This window comes from Brachycentrus maculatus, unplaced genomic scaffold (assembly GCF_059751285.1).
Source record: "Brachycentrus maculatus isolate JH-2025_06_01 unplaced genomic scaffold, ASM5975128v1 h1tg000808l, whole genome shotgun sequence".
Lineage (NCBI taxonomy): Eukaryota > Metazoa > Arthropoda > Insecta > Trichoptera > Brachycentridae > Brachycentrus > Brachycentrus maculatus.
This window is the reverse complement of record NW_028281536.1, coordinates 359,763-376,133: the sequence shown is the minus strand read 5'-3', so window position 1 is coordinate 376,133 and position 16,371 is coordinate 359,763. Positions and strand designations below refer to the sequence as shown.

The following is a 16,371-nucleotide window of genomic DNA, read 5'->3' as shown; positions in this document are numbered from 1 at the left end:
GCATATGCTCTACGTATACGTTCCAAGCCTTAAAAAAACACCGGAATTCTTAGTACTTAATTTCTGCTCCATTTCCCCGAGTTATTTATTGTTTTCCCTGTAATTTAAAAATAATAAAACAGAAACAAAATTGTTTGGTGTACTTAGGAAAATTGTGAGATTTTTCGCTCAATATATAGGTGCAGGTACTCAAGAAATACTCAACGGTTTATTGGGGAATAAATTCTGGTAAAACAAATTTAATAAGAATTCGTGCACCCCAATCCACTCATAAACCCTTATTTTTGTGCTCTTCGTTTATTTGTATCCGGTTTATCGAAAAAGTAACAATATTTTTAGTTATTTATTCTCCTGAGTATTTTTTTACAATACACGATGTACAATAACCATATTAAATTACTTTTAAACTGTTAGGCTATAAACTTTAAAAAAATTACGAACAATTTGTTAAATCATGTTTTATATCTTAAATATTATACATTTTACCTTAATGTATCATATTGTTTGTTGTAATTTTAAAAAAAAATCTACGAAATTAAGTAAATTTTTACTTTGTTATTAGATTTATGTTTAGTACTGACATCTCTTATTATACAATAAAACTTTTATCTGTAAAACTGTAATCATTTAGTTTTTTCCACATATATTATATCTGACCAGTATCCGGATTTTTTCGTAATCGACGTCATAAATCTGACAAAATTGGTTACTATGAAACTCGGTCACTTGCCAAATAAAATATTTAGAAAAATACTATAAAGTTATTTTATTACACTTACATAATTTGATTATTTACATCAATACTCAAATTTTAATTTTAGTGTTAAAATACTCGCATTTTCAGTAATTAAACTTTAGAGTACACCTTTTACTCTTACATATATGTGTGTACATATATATAATAATAATGTAAAAGGTTGCACCTTATAAAATTTTTTGCTTTTGAAATGTAATAATAATGAACAAATAAATAGTATGTTAAAACAATATTTTCTCGTTACATTTTATGGAGAAAAAAAAGTTACTCACCTCGAGATGCTGTTCGTAGATCGGCTTTATATTCAAGATCAAACACGCTGTGAATCGGTTGAAGCAAATAAATCACATTTTCAATGCATTGTCTGGCGTCTTCCATGGGAAAACCTCAAATATAAAGTACATCATTTTACCTCTAGGGGCTGAATTTCATCGAAAAACTTCAAGATTTTCTGAAGTGGAGACAGTCTCTTTAAAAGTGTGACATTTATACCCCTATCTACAACAGCCTTAAAATACCACGGCCCAACCACAGACGCAGCCTTTCACAATCTCGAGGAATAAATTTAATGTTTCAAAGGACACAATGGAGGAGATCCTTATCCGAAATACCAAAGTTATTTTTTCGTCTTTGAATCAATCCCCGATTCAGGGAGGTTTTCAAAAAAGGATTTTTTCATTGTGAATAGGCTTAAACTATACAATGAAATGTTTCAGAAGTTCAACACAATAAGGAAATATGTGCATTACATAAATTTGTGGTTAAAAACAGATTTCGAGCAATCCTTAGATTTGCGTGTGTTGCTGTTATATTCAACAAACAGATGGAACTGCCATTGCGTTCAAATACTACTACTTCCATTACGCCGTTTCTCTGCAGGGGCAGGCAGAGAGGATAGAATGTCACACACTTCTGTCCCGACATACACTCCAAGATTATTTCACGTCCATACATCTAGTCATACATGCCCTCCGATTCAGTAGACTTTTAAGAAAAACATGAGACAGGCGCCGTGGCGTAGTTGGGTAGACAAACAACTGCGAAACTGGCGTAGCTAGTTTGATTCCCGCCAATTGCAAAATAAATTCAAGAAAGATTTATTTTTAATTGGTCTGTGTGTTTGTGATGTATTTTTCACATTTTCTTAAATATCATATCTGCTGACAAGGCTCTAAAAATAGAGGCTTTGCGGGTTATTCCTTTATAAATAATAATTATGAAAATTGTGAAACTGTTTATCTAATCCTTTTTTTTTCAATAATACGATTTTACAATTACACGTTGCTATGAGTTAATGTTATTCGAAACGATCTTATTTTGGAAAATAAAATATTTAAAAAAACCCATCTTTGGTTTAAACACCAGTCACAGATATAAATTCTCGCATATTTAATTGCAACGCTGTCAAAATTTCAAAGCGGTATAATTTACATTTTCAATTTCATAAAAATTGTAACATTCTGGTAAGACCAAAACATAGGGCATAAGCCTTACATTTTTTTCGACATCTCGTCAAAGATGAAGAAGAGTATGGAAGTCTGGATATTTACGGGGTTGACGAACGTCATAGGTTGGTTTAAATGTTCACTTTACACACGTGTAACATCAACCCATTCTACCCATTATTGACAACCATACTACCCAAATTCTTGAAAGTTCTATGTATATGATCCAATTTCGAAACATTTTTCATGAATCACTAGAACTTCACAAGAGACATCTATTGGTGAAATGAAAAATAACTCATATTTTATGAAAAACAACTCCGATAGTTGGAGATAATCCAGATTTATGAACAAGTATTTGGACTCACTCAAAATTTTGTAAATGGAAGGTGAGTTGAGATGATTTGGACATGTGACAACGTATGAGTGAAGAACGAATGGTTATTTGAAAGAACATTGTTCTTGAATCACTAGAACCTCACTAGAGACAGCTATTGGTAAAATGAAAATGCCCCGTAAATGCCCAGACTTCCATATTTTTCTTTATCTTTGATGAGATGTCAAAAATCATATGAAAAATGACTCCTATAATTGGAGATAATTCAGATTTGTGAACAAGTATTTGGACACACTCAAAATGTTGTACATGAGTTTTACTTTCGATTCACGTCACGTGGTCAGTCCGGCTATTAAGGCTTTAGACCGTATGCTTCCCAAAAAGTTTAAAGCTGCAATATCTTCGCGTTACTAACGATGCAGGTTTATTTAAGAGAGCTGTAGCTATAACACAATCGTGACCAAACAGTTTGGCGAAAAGCCAGTTCGAAATTTGCTGCAATTTGTGCTAAGGCTTTTGTAAAATCCTCCCCCCACCCTTATGCTCTAGGAAGGAAGTAGATTCAAAATACCACTGTTTCTAGCATTGGAATAGTCTCGATGTTTGTAATAAATGTAATCTTGGAAACGAATCATAATAATAACTATTGAATGCTTTATTGTGGATGAAAAATTAGATTTTCAGAATTATAATGTACTCATACCAAGTTTTGGCATGATTTTATGATAGTGATCAAGTATTTTTTTGTTAAATGGAAGTTGCATTAATTATTTATCCACTTAATGATCTTTTCGATATATGAACTGTGTTTTGGGTTGATTGTGAAGTTCCAAGAATTTGAATAGTGTGGTTGTCAATCATGGGTAAAATTGGTGAATGTTTCACTATGTTAAAGGATCACTTCAATCAGCCTATGACGGTCATAAGCCCTACAAACGCCCAGACAATTAATATTCTTCTTCATTTTTGCTGAGATGTCAAAAAATTCTGTTTAATTTTTTAATAGATTTGTATTATCCACTGACACTTCGTGATGGAATTACATTTTAATATATTATTAGATTAAAACCAATATTTTTAGCTTTTCCACTTTATTTTTATTTGACCAGCGACCGGGTTTCGTCATTACCGACATCATCAGACTGGTGATGTCGGTAACAACGAAGCTGGACGTCATTAGTCTGATGATGTCGGTAACGACAAAGCCCGGTCGCTGGTCAAATAAAAATAAAGTGGAAAAGCTAAAAATATTGGTTTTAATCTAATAATATATAAATAATGAATAAAATAACTCCTAATTGGAGATAATCTAGATTTATGAACGAGTATTTGTACACACTCAAAATGTCGTAATAAAATATATCAATTACCATATCAATTTTTTTTAAATGTATTACAATCACTTTGTGGTAATGGTACTTCACATAGGGTTTTTGAATTACTTGTTTGAATACATTATAATAAATAGTGCTATTAACCGTGTTAAACTCACTTATTTATTTTTCAAAACATATTACATACATAAATCATGTATCTTATACAGTATTCCAGATGAGTAATTTCTATTTTTCATTTTGGGACATGCGATTTAGGTTAACAAGACTGGAACACAAATAATGAAGTTACATGTCAGCATATTTTTTTTCTTTGGAGGCTGCAGCGTACCAAATTGGCCACTAAATGTACCCAAGAAATATGCTCTGCGGACCATCGTACAGAACAAATGGCTTTCAAGAATGGAGAGATGGTGGTAACGTTGATCTCAAATTTATCCGATCCAGATCCCCGGAGAGCATTGATGCTAGTCTGATAGTTCGTACTTTAACGTTATTACCGGGAGAGATTCTCAAACATCTCGAGACTCAACATTAAAAATATACTCTTTTCTTTTGTTCCGTAATAACAAAGAAAATCTAGGCTTAAGCATTGAAAATGAAAAAAGAGGATTTTTTTATCTACTTAGGACCAGCTCCGTTCTACCAAAATATGTTTCAAACTAAAATATCGAATCCTTTTCGTTCTACTATTACAACACATGCCTCGATAGTTTTTTTTAAATCATTCAATTTCTTTAAGTCGATATGATTTTATATGAGATTTTAAATGTGTTCAAATTTTCGTTCACTAAGAAATTATACAATGTACAAATGTATATATATATTTTTGATATTTCAACATAGATGAAACAATGTGGTTGCTTAGTATTTACAGGGTTTACGACCAGAGATTGTAGGAGGCATTTAGTATATGGTTTCAAACATGCGTAAAACGGTGGATGTCATAATGTTTAAACATGCGTATAAAGTGATTACTTACACCAACTTTTGACTGGTTGTAAGGCCTGGACTTCCATATTCTTTTTTATCTTTGTTAGTAAAAAAATATTATTAACTTTTTTTATTTGACCTCTCGTTGCAGTTAATCTTCTAACTGAAGCATAATAATAACTTATGTATGATATTTTATTTAAAAATAATACTTGCGTGGTTGTTAATCATTACAACAACATATATAAAAAAACTTGATTTTTCAGGAGATCGTTTTTAAAGTTTAAAAATATATTAAAATGTTTTAAAAATAAATATCAAGCCACTTATTGATTTTTTTATTGTGCAACAGATCTTTTTAAGTAAAGTCTGAATGTTTTTTCTCCATTTCAAAAATATTTAATAAATTTAACAAAACAATTCAACAATACTCTGTCTTCACATTCCATAAACAACACTTTCTGCCCTGTAGCGGGTAAATATTAAGTTAAAAATATGCCGCTTTTGCTGGGATATAGTACATTTTCTAGACATTCCGAAAACATGCACAACTAAAAATTTACGATTTTTGATATATGACGTTGTTGAAAGGAGTGAGCGATATGTTAAAATATCATCTCTGTTGAGTAGCTATAAAAAAAATCTTTTTATAAATAACCCATATCGAAATACAGGAAAAAAATAAACCCTTGCATTGATTAGCGTGATTGACGGCAATCAGTCAACACATTTGGTTATATTACATATATATTTATTAAACTTGAAAGATCGAATCCAGTAATTGATTTAAAAAGTGACTTCTTTAAAAGAACTAGGTATTTGCTTACATTTTTTTTTCATAAAGATAATGTTCTGTGTTTTTCAATGTTTTAGGCATAGGGATGAAGTTCTAAAAACAAGTACCGCTGAAGTGTATTCCACTCTTTTTATTAGATATAAATATCTAGAGTTAAGTATTGGTTAAAGTTTAACTCATAGTAGCTACAAGTATTATACACGTGTTACATACATTATTTTGAAAATCGTGTGCCGTCTTGGTGAAAACACATTTTTGAAAAGACGTTTTTGTTGATAAAGTTCAAGAGACGAGTCCAAAAAGAAAAATGTTGGTTTACTTTAAAATGCATCCGCAGCACACCATCCCTTAGAGATTCGATATCTTCTGCTTAAACTGATGCGCTCCGTGCATTGTTGCGGAAAGATACTAGCAGCACCAACGAGGAATACCGAACTGGCAGTCAATATGATCCAAGATAGATAAACAAAGTGCAGGCAGAATGTGTCTGCAATATAAAATACAAACATTATGTTTATACTGTGGAATGTTTTGTGCAAACTTTCCTTCTAGAATTTTTTCCCTTCATCTTTGTATTTTACCGGGGTTAAAAATACACAGAAAGTATAACAATTTTTTTAAAAGAGAGTAACAAACTCTGGGCGTTTACAGGGCTTACAACCTGCCATCGGTTCAAGTAATGTCGTTGTAAACTGAGTAATTACATTGATTTCTCAACATGTTTAAATTATTATCTTTATATATATTTATATGTATAAATATATATAAATATATATATATATATATATATATATATATATATATATATATATATATATATATATATATATATATATATATATATATATATATATATATATATATATATATATATATATATATATATATATATATATATATATATATATATATATATATATATATATATATATATATATATATATATATATATAAATATATATATATATATATTCATATATATGTGTATATATATATATATATATATATATATATATATATATATATATATATATATATATATATATATATATATATATATATATATATATATAATATATATATATATATTTAAATATATATATAAATGTATATATATATATATATATATATATATATATATATATATATATATATATATATATATATAAATATATATACATATATATATGTATATATATATATATATATATATATATATATATATATATATATATATATATATATATATATATATATATATATATATATATATATATATATATATATATATATATATATATATATATATATATATATATATATATATATATATATATATATATATATATATATATATATAATACTCAAATAAAAATATCATTTAGATAAAAATAATATTCAATCAATTGACTTTAAGATAAGGTATCAGCTCGCAAACAGCGCATAATTTTTCCCATCCTATCTTCGTGCTCATTCATTATACGATATCATTCTCATCATACGATAAGCACCATATACTCGTATCTCGATATATGGTACTTGTCCACATGTCAATTCACGAATCGTTTCAAAACGAGTGAATCATTTAAATATTTAAAAAAAATCATCTATTGATATTTATTTATGATACTGTAGTAGTTTTTCTTGTTCTGTATATTTATTTATTTAAAGTTTCTAGTTTACTTTTGTTCTTATTTTGTTCTTTTTTTATCGGCAATCAATTTACTTAGACTATGTAAATACATCAAAAAGGAGTTTTTTCAATGCAAATTTATTCAATTAAATTCATTAAAACATCGCTCATTGTTCTTGTTTTTTGTATCTTGGTTTTTGTTTTCGATTAATTTACTTATCGTTTTCGTTTTTCAAAAAGACATTGACTACTTTGTTTTTTATTAAATTTTTGTTTTCGTGAAGAACTTACAAAGTGTCTCGATATAATACTTAATTAATGACGTAGCAATAAAAAGGATAGGGAAAACGCATTTTCAATGAAAAAATAAATGTTTTGGAAAAAAACTTTAAAAAAATAAAATACTTAAAAGAAATGGTCCGTGGAGGATTCGAACCTCCAACCTCCAAATTTCAATTTGAGCTTGGTGCTCTAACCTATTGAGCTAACGGACCCGATGGTGCGATTGCCATAAAATAGTATCATTACTTGCGATGATGATTCACCAAATTGCTGTGAACACTGTGAATCGTTTACTCCCACTCTGCGGACACGGTCACGGACAAAAATTACGGGTTGTATCGGATATTTTATTTTTGCGTAGTAACGTGAAGTAGTCAGGCATATTTTATCATTCTTGTACAACATGAATTTGTATGTTTGACGTTATTTAAAAGATATATGTATGAACTTTAGAAATCCCGTTTTTTCTTCTTAACCTTTTCTGTCCTATTAATTAAGGCTGTAGTAAAAAAAAGTAATGAGAAACTTTATGAGGTCTTCATAAAATAATTATTTAATCATAGGTATATTCAATTAAAAAAATAATAGATTTTTTTAATAATCGGTAAAAAACAAAAACCAAAAATACTTCATAATTAATGATAGTGGGAAAAATTTCCATAAAATTTAAAATGTGAAAAGTATGGTACACGTAATAAATAATTTAGAATTTTATATTTAAAACAAAGAAACACAATATGTGAATTGATTTGAACGTATTACATACAAAAGTTACCCATATATTATTCCCGATAAGTATTTTCTATGACTCATTTTGGGATATTGGATTAAGGTTATATCGATATACATTTTTTATTCAATCCGTTAAACCCCTATTCAAAACAAGAAATCTATAAAAATATGTCTAAATGATTGAAGTTGAGACAATTCCCGTAAATAAAGTTGTATTTTATTTCCTGAAAATCCATTCAGTAAATGATTTCCTTGAGTCGTCTTCAGCTCAAAGTTTTATGTTGCATCAATACGGTAAGAAATGGATAGCACTTTTCGGGAATAAATCACATACGGTGACGGATCCTAAAATCGAGATACTGTTTGATCTCACTTATTAATTTAGTTAGCATTAATTTAGTTCTCATTATTTACGAAAAAAATAACAAAATTAAATGAATGCAATAAATAATGCTGTTACCTGAAGCGGAAGGCTGATCACATTTCTTTCATGTGTTAACGATCAAGATAACACTGCGTTTATATGATGCAGTGCCCTATACACCACCGGGTGCAGATGAGGGTTTGAATGAACGAAATGCAATAAAACAGTATCTTTATTATAGGATCTGTCACCGTATGTAATTTGTTTTAGGTTAAACTTTAAAAAAACTTTTGGCTAAAGTTTTTCTTAGTACACTTGAAGCGTCCTTAAAAGTCCCTACTCCTAGTGTATCTACTCCACTTACCCTTAAAATATCAGCCTATTAAGTTTTTTTCTTCCTTTTTTATAGTTAAATTGTTAACATATATTTTTTTCCTCAAATGGGTTAAAGCTAGAAGAAAACTGTGAATGCAAACATAATCACCATTTAATTATCATAACAACCATACTCGTTTCATTGATCAACTGATACTTTTAACATCGCTTATATGTACTTATTATTATATTACTCCGACTCCTGACCTGACTTTCAAAATCGATACGATATATCTTAAAAATTATATTTTACACACGATATTATGAACCTATTTATAATAAGGACTATAGCGTTAATAAATTGAATTGACCGTGAAAATGGTCGTTCATATTTAATTATGATACGTTTATCATACAGCAATAAATAAATTGACTTTAATTGATTTTTTTACATTAAAAATAATATTTCATTAGAGTAAGTAAATGAAATATTTGTACTGTGTTATTTCTGTCGATCATTGGATTCTTCGCCTTTTTTTCAGTGGAAGCTTTCAACATAACCCCTTATAAATGGTTCTTGTATACGTTATATGCTCTAAAAAAGAGTTCGGAGCTTTCTTTTGAGTAAGTAACACAAAGACGGAAAAAGTTTGAATATAAATAATTTAGAATTCAATGAAGGAAAAAGTTTTTTTCTTTCACTTTGAAAATACAAGGAAATTTTAGCTTGTGATAGCATTTCTAAGGAAAATTTCGCACAATAAGCGTTTTCTAACTTTTTATTTCCATAAAAAATCTCTCGTTCCTTGAAAATTTTCATATTTTATCGTCATAGTTTATGTCGTTTGTTTATGTTACATGAAGCAGTGCTTTTTAATGATCTCAGTGTTTGTTGAATAACATATGTGCTCAAATTTACAAAACCTGTAACAAGTTCAACCATATAGAGAAAAAGCGTTTTTTCCTATATTAGGCTGTATTCTCACCCCTCATTCAGTAAAAATCATATTATTTTTTAGTAAACTACCAGTGCTCAGAACTCATGTGCCAAGATACACAAAGCTAATCGACTCTGTACGTTATCTATTAAGATAACGATTATTAAGTATCTAATTTGAGCCTCTATCATGTTTTTTTTGGTTTAATTACTAATAAACCTAAACGATGTATGATAGATGTGCGAATAGTGAAATAGGAAGCGAATAGTGAAATAAGGAAGAAATGCAAAGCTGAGATAAGCATTATCGATAAAATTAAGAAAGATGTGTTGAGATGGTTTGGACATGTAGAACGAATGAGTGAAGAAAGAACGGTAAAACAAATTTATGAGGCAAATGTAAGTGGAATAAAAGAGCAGAGGAAGACCGGAAAAAACATGGCACGATCAGGTATGCCAAATACTTGAAAGTGGTCAGGTTAGGAGTCGTAACAATCGGCGGGTATGTATGAAGAGATGCATGAACGTGGAAGAGTCGAAGAATGTTTGCAAAGACAGAGTGGTGTGGCGTTCTATTCTCTCTGCCTACCCCTGCGGGGTAGCGGCGTGGTGGTTAGTTAGTTTTTTTTTTTTAACCTTAATATAATCAAGAAAGATGAATGAATCAATTATGGCAAAGACCACTAGAGATATCCACAGGGATAGTTCGGAGTCAACAGGAGGAATCATATTCTTGAAAAACAGATCTTCACATCTAATAAAAGAAAAAAGAAAAAGAAGAACTTGATTTTAAATCATCTAGTTCTACTATCAAACACGTATGAAATAAAACGTTGATCAAATATTTTATTATTTGTTTCGGCATTAACTTTGTGGTAAGACATGTTACAATGATTGAAGAAAACACTTGTTTTTTACCACTTGAGTTTTATTATAGACTACATGTTTCAGAAGTTAAACTTCCATCATTCAGGTCTGTATAATAACATATTATTATACAGACCTGAATGATGGAAGTTTAACTTCTGAAACATGTAGTCTATAATAAAACTCAAGTGGTAAAAAACAAGTGTTTTCTTTAATCATTATTGATCAAATGTTGGTAAACGTTGATCAATTATGAATAATGATAACAAAGGTAAATTATTACTAAATGTGATTGTAGGGATGTCTTTAGCAAACTTTTCTATGTTCAATGCAATGTGGTGTTAAGTTTATGGTAACCGCGTAGAATTTTCGTTAATTACGATGCTTCTCTCTGTACGATGGTATCATCCACTGACCGCCGCACCAAAGTACCCGGTGTTCGTGATATCGTGTACTCTTGGTGATCACGTTCTAACAGTGTACTCCTCGGCAGTGTACCGGATACGTGTGGGGTGTAGGTTGCCTGTAACTACATTACTACCAGTCCCCGAGGGCAAAACCCATCCAGGTGTATTAAACTTTAGAATTGAAACTATTAATTCTAAGCGTGATTGCGGAACCGCCACGGGAATTCATATTTGAACAATAATAGTAAATATTAATTGGGAATGATAATTTGACAACCGATTCTGCGCCGCAGTATGGTAGAATCGTAATTAAGAAGGTAAATCGTAGTAAAATAAGCGCCAATTACGGATATGTTATTTCAATCTGCTGATAGTAAACAACTTCCTGCTTTAGTTTGATTTTGCTCAATATATGTGCGTTTATACATTTACACTTATAAAAATATATAATCTTCTTCCTTGCTCCATTCCAACATATCATGCTTGTGGACTGATACGGTCAGCTCTTCTCGTCCTCAGGTTGTAGGTCTTTCTATCATATACAACGTCACCTAGATCATACCTTCGAATCATGTTATCTTTCTGTAGCATCCATGAAGTTTTTGGTCTTTCTCTAGATGTCTTTCAAGGAAGATCCATGGCGATCGCCTGTTTTTCAATACGTCGAGGTTCTCTACGCACTATCTGCCCATTATACCATCTCAATTGTCTTTGCTCTACCTTACAATTGATATCAGTTTCACCCAGGCTTCAACGAATGCGAGAGCTCCTTATTAAAAAAGATAAATCGCTTTTTTTTTAAATACATACCAGGGATTAATGACATTAAAAATATCAATAATTTTAGGTATAAGTTAAAGTTGACGTAAATTTAATGAAAATAACGTGGAAATCTATTATTCCTTAAAAATGATCGGTTAAATGATTCGATGCGAAATTTATTCCCTTTATGTTAAAATATAGCAATAAAAAGAGGACAAAATAAATATTATTTCAGTATTTATTATACCAGCTTGACTCCTTTCTCAACGCCATGTTTCATCCACAATAATCAGTTAAGCCCATTCAGGCAAGTTCCATTAATCCACTGGGTTTCGGGGGGTTGATAATGTTCGCGAGAAATCCCGCGCAAATCGGTACATTTCCGGTGAATTATTGAGGGTGGTTATGAAGGCTGGCAACAAAGCTACGTTATTGTCTCCACTTCCGCTGAAGCAAGGCATTGCATGGCCGCCTCCGCATTCCACCCGTATTGTTTAAAATTCTGTTGCACTTTCAGCGTTTTACTGAAAACTGCATATCGATCATTCATTTTGGATTATTTAATATAATTATCGTATTTTTTGCACTATATGTATAACAATGAAGGCTAGTGAAATTTCTTAGAAACATTTATACAAACCGCGAAAGTTATGTATATCTTACACAAAATCCATGAAATAGGTAAAGTGAAATAAGTCAATACATTTAATGGGGATCTCCCAGCAATTTCGTATATTTCACGCAGTATGGTGCCTGCTCGTAAAAATACTTCGTTACAATTATTTCTAGACTATTGCATAAATAATGCAACTGTTTGCCAATTTTACGGATTAAGTAACATAGATGTATGTAGATATACTTAAAACAAAGCGGAAATAAAATATAAAGCCACTAGTTATTGTTTTTCACTCTAATATTTATTCAATATTACCCTGGACTGGTACCTAAAGCGGAGGGCTGATCGCCCTTCCTTCGTGTGTTAACGATTAAGATAACACTGTGTTTATATGATGCAGTGCCCCATGAACTATCGGTTGCGGATAAGGGTTTGAAGAAGAAGTAGTTATTACATACCAGAAGTTCCTAATTTTCTATTCTTTCTTCTTTTTTTATATAATATATAATTTTTTCTCAAATTTTATTAAATGAAGAATAATTATTCATATAACATTGAAAAAATTCAATTAATTTACAGGTAGAACACATTGTTTACAATTTCTGTGAGTACATACGTAATTTCACAAGCATTAAAACTTTTTTAATATCTATATATAATATATATATATATATATATATATATATATATATATATATATATATATATATATATATATATATATATATATATATATGTATATATATATATACATATATATATATATATATATATATATATATATATATATATATATATATATATATATATATATATATATATATATATATATATATATATATATATAAATGTAAGCAATGTGTTCTACCTGTAAATTACAAATATAACTACGCATATGAGTCGTATGTTCAGATATACATACTGGTGCAAATGTACGAATATATTTTTATATATATTTCTTTATTTGTATGAAATAACTAATGATAAGTCTAGACATAACGTTGTAACACATTCATTGCTTTGTAGATACAAGGAAATGGCATTATTATATGGAGATAAAAGCTCTTTAGCGAGGCATGTTCTTACGAAACCACTCCGCTGTCATAATTTATTTAACGGCATGCTTACCCTACTTTTCGCTACCTCCTTTTTCCCCGTTCTTGAACAGATGACGTTGAACGACACGATACTTTTTTCGATGAAATTGTCATTCTCGTAATATTAACACATTATATGTAAATATAATACTAGAGTTATTTTTTTATTACAAATATTTTTATAGCGTCATGTTTTCTTTTTGTTTAGCTATAATTAAAACACTTTAAATAGTCAGTCCTAATAAGTCGGATGCTTTTTTATTGCTAACTTGAATTCTTTTATACTATCCCCAAAATTTTTAGTAGATTTATTTTATCCACTGACACTTTGTGATGGAATTGCATTTTTAATTTATTATTAGATTAAAACTAATATTTTTAGCTTTTCCACTTTTTTATTTGACCAGCGACCGGGTTTCGTCGTTACCGACATCATCAGACGAAACCCGGTCGCTGGTCAAATAAAAAAGTGGAAAAGCTAAAAATATTGGTTTTAATCTAATAATAAATTAAAAAATTTTAGTGTGTCCAAATCTTTGTTCACAAATCGGGGTTTGTCCACTTAGGAGTTATTTTTACATTTTGGCATCTCAATTAAATGGAGAAGAATATGGAGATCTGGGTATTTACAGGGCTTACGACATGTCATAGACTGATTTAAGAGATCACTTTATGCACGTATAACATTCATCATTCTACTTATGATTGACAACCAACAAAAAAACTTATACCTATAAAAAAATCTCATTTATCATGAGTTTTTTTCCAAATAATACTAATCATTCATTGTTTAATATAAACCAGTGAGTTCTTTACTCATTGGTCAATAAACTAATATTCACCAGTGAGTTATTCACACAATAATTAAATGAAAACTTACTTATAAGTTTTTTTCAATCATCTACGTCAAATCTTATAAATATAAATATTTACCACAAATTTAAGCAAAAAAGCATATCTAAAGGACTACGTGAAAAATGTTATATTACAGGAGGCAAAAATAGTTCCTATGATAAATGTCAATTTAAAAAAAGGGACATGCCATAATACAACCCATCATAATCATTTTATGGTATAAACTGTCACTTGAGTTTGTATGAATATCATAAACAACAATTCTTTTGTTCCAGGTTTACTGATGCTCATCGGATTGGTAATGTACATCTCCGTATTCAAAGCTGAAGTCGGGTCCAAACTACGCCAGCCTCCTTTCATGCAGCCCCCCATTTTCTCTTATCGCTACGGATACTCCTTCATCCTCTACGTCAGCGGCTTTATGACCATAGAGCTAGCTGGCACCTGCGCCATATTCCTATTCATCAACTGGTACCAAAAAGACTGGCTGATCAAGCTAACAGAGAAAGCTTTTGAGAAATACAGCAGCGAGTCCAACATCAGCTACACAAATCTTGAACAGAGTTCTGTATACCCGTGCAAGAGGCATCCCCAAGCCTTCACAGTCCAAAGATCACAACCAATCGGGTGTGAACCTTCCACATCAAGTGGTTATATCAGCCCATCAAAACAAAGAAGATTCTTCTTCGACAAAGATGGTCTTCCTCCTGTTTCTCCTTCTTGTAGTCTTCATAAGAATAAAAATTACGTGTCTTCATCACTAAGAGACGTTTCGACGTCTAATCGATATGAATTTCCACCGCCTCCTCCTCCATTGACAGACACATCGTTCGGAGAACCCTACAGTATTGATTATCCAGAGGTGCCCAGAAGTGTCAGCGGTTATAGGAACAACTCAACATTCTTGAACAATGTTGGAAGTACGAAGTCCTTGCATCTGGTAGGTGGAAATACTATGCCAAGAGATGCAACAACCAACACAGTGTCGACCACAGCTGACATTGTTAATCCAAGTGACGAGTTTGGTTACAATGACGCCGCGATGGGTCCAGCATTCGATGACTTCTCGCCGAGTGTTCAGCATGAAAGAGACTTTGTCACTTTTGAAATGGACCGTCAGATGGAACTAAGACCAACAAATTCAGTTGCTATAGCTCTACAAACAAATAGGAAAGATTTTAGTGGTGGTACTGACACGCTTAGACGAACAACACCAGTGTGAAACTCGACACTAGATAAATAAAATATTGAATTATACTCATTTCAATCTAAAAGTGGAATCCGAAATTCATAAAAACACAAATAAATATAGCTTAAAAACTAAAAATATTACATCTTCTTTTTTTCTTACCGTATGTGACATGACATTTAACCATTTTTATGAAAAATTGACCTGAATTAATTACTCTTATCGCATTTTAATTGAAATGCATTTTTTCACGACATGGAACTAAATTACTTTTGAGTTCTAATCTTTAATTTTTTAAATCATTATCAAATAACAATGTGTTCTATTAAAATTTTTCGTCAGATTTTTTCCCAATACAAAAATAAATACACGAGACTGCATGATCCTCAATATTTTTTTTTATTAATCATGCTGTTTCTGTACAAAATATATAAAAATGTTTTAATTTTACTTGTAAACATTATTCTGTTCCTACCCATTCGATTTAAAAAAGGCGTATTAACTAATTCAAGGGATAACTTAAATTCTATTAATTATTCACATATTTTGTCAATTATTAAAATGTAAGTCTGTAATTATGATTTGAAACGTATTCACTTCGTCCGTTTAGCTACTAAATCAATGTCATTACTATCACGATATATTATAATGAGAGTTTTCACAATGAAAATGATTATTTCAATACTAATTAAAACATATTCTTTTGAATATGA

General features: G+C 30.2%; 1 protein-coding gene and 1 non-coding gene across 2 annotated transcripts; one reads left to right on the top strand and one right to left on the bottom strand.

Annotated features, from left to right (window-relative positions):
- Positions 1 to 7,650: 7,650 nt before the first annotated feature.
- On the bottom strand, positions 7,651 to 7,729 carry TRNAL-CAA (transfer RNA leucine (anticodon CAA)). The gene is given in 2 exon segments: positions 7,651 to 7,686; positions 7,692 to 7,729. It is a non-coding gene; the product is annotated as a tRNA-Leu (tRNA).
- A 4,518-nt stretch (positions 7,730 to 12,247) lies between these two features.
- LOC148300170 (uncharacterized) lies at positions 12,248 to 16,147 on the top strand. Its single transcript, XM_088275160.1, has 2 exons — positions 12,248 to 12,275; positions 14,745 to 16,147. The coding sequence occupies exons 1-2, from the start codon at positions 12,248 to 12,250 to the stop codon at positions 15,689 to 15,691; spliced, it is 975 nt and encodes a 324-aa protein (XP_088131286.1). The 3' UTR covers positions 15,692 to 16,147.
- Positions 16,148 to 16,371: the final 224 nt, after the last annotated feature.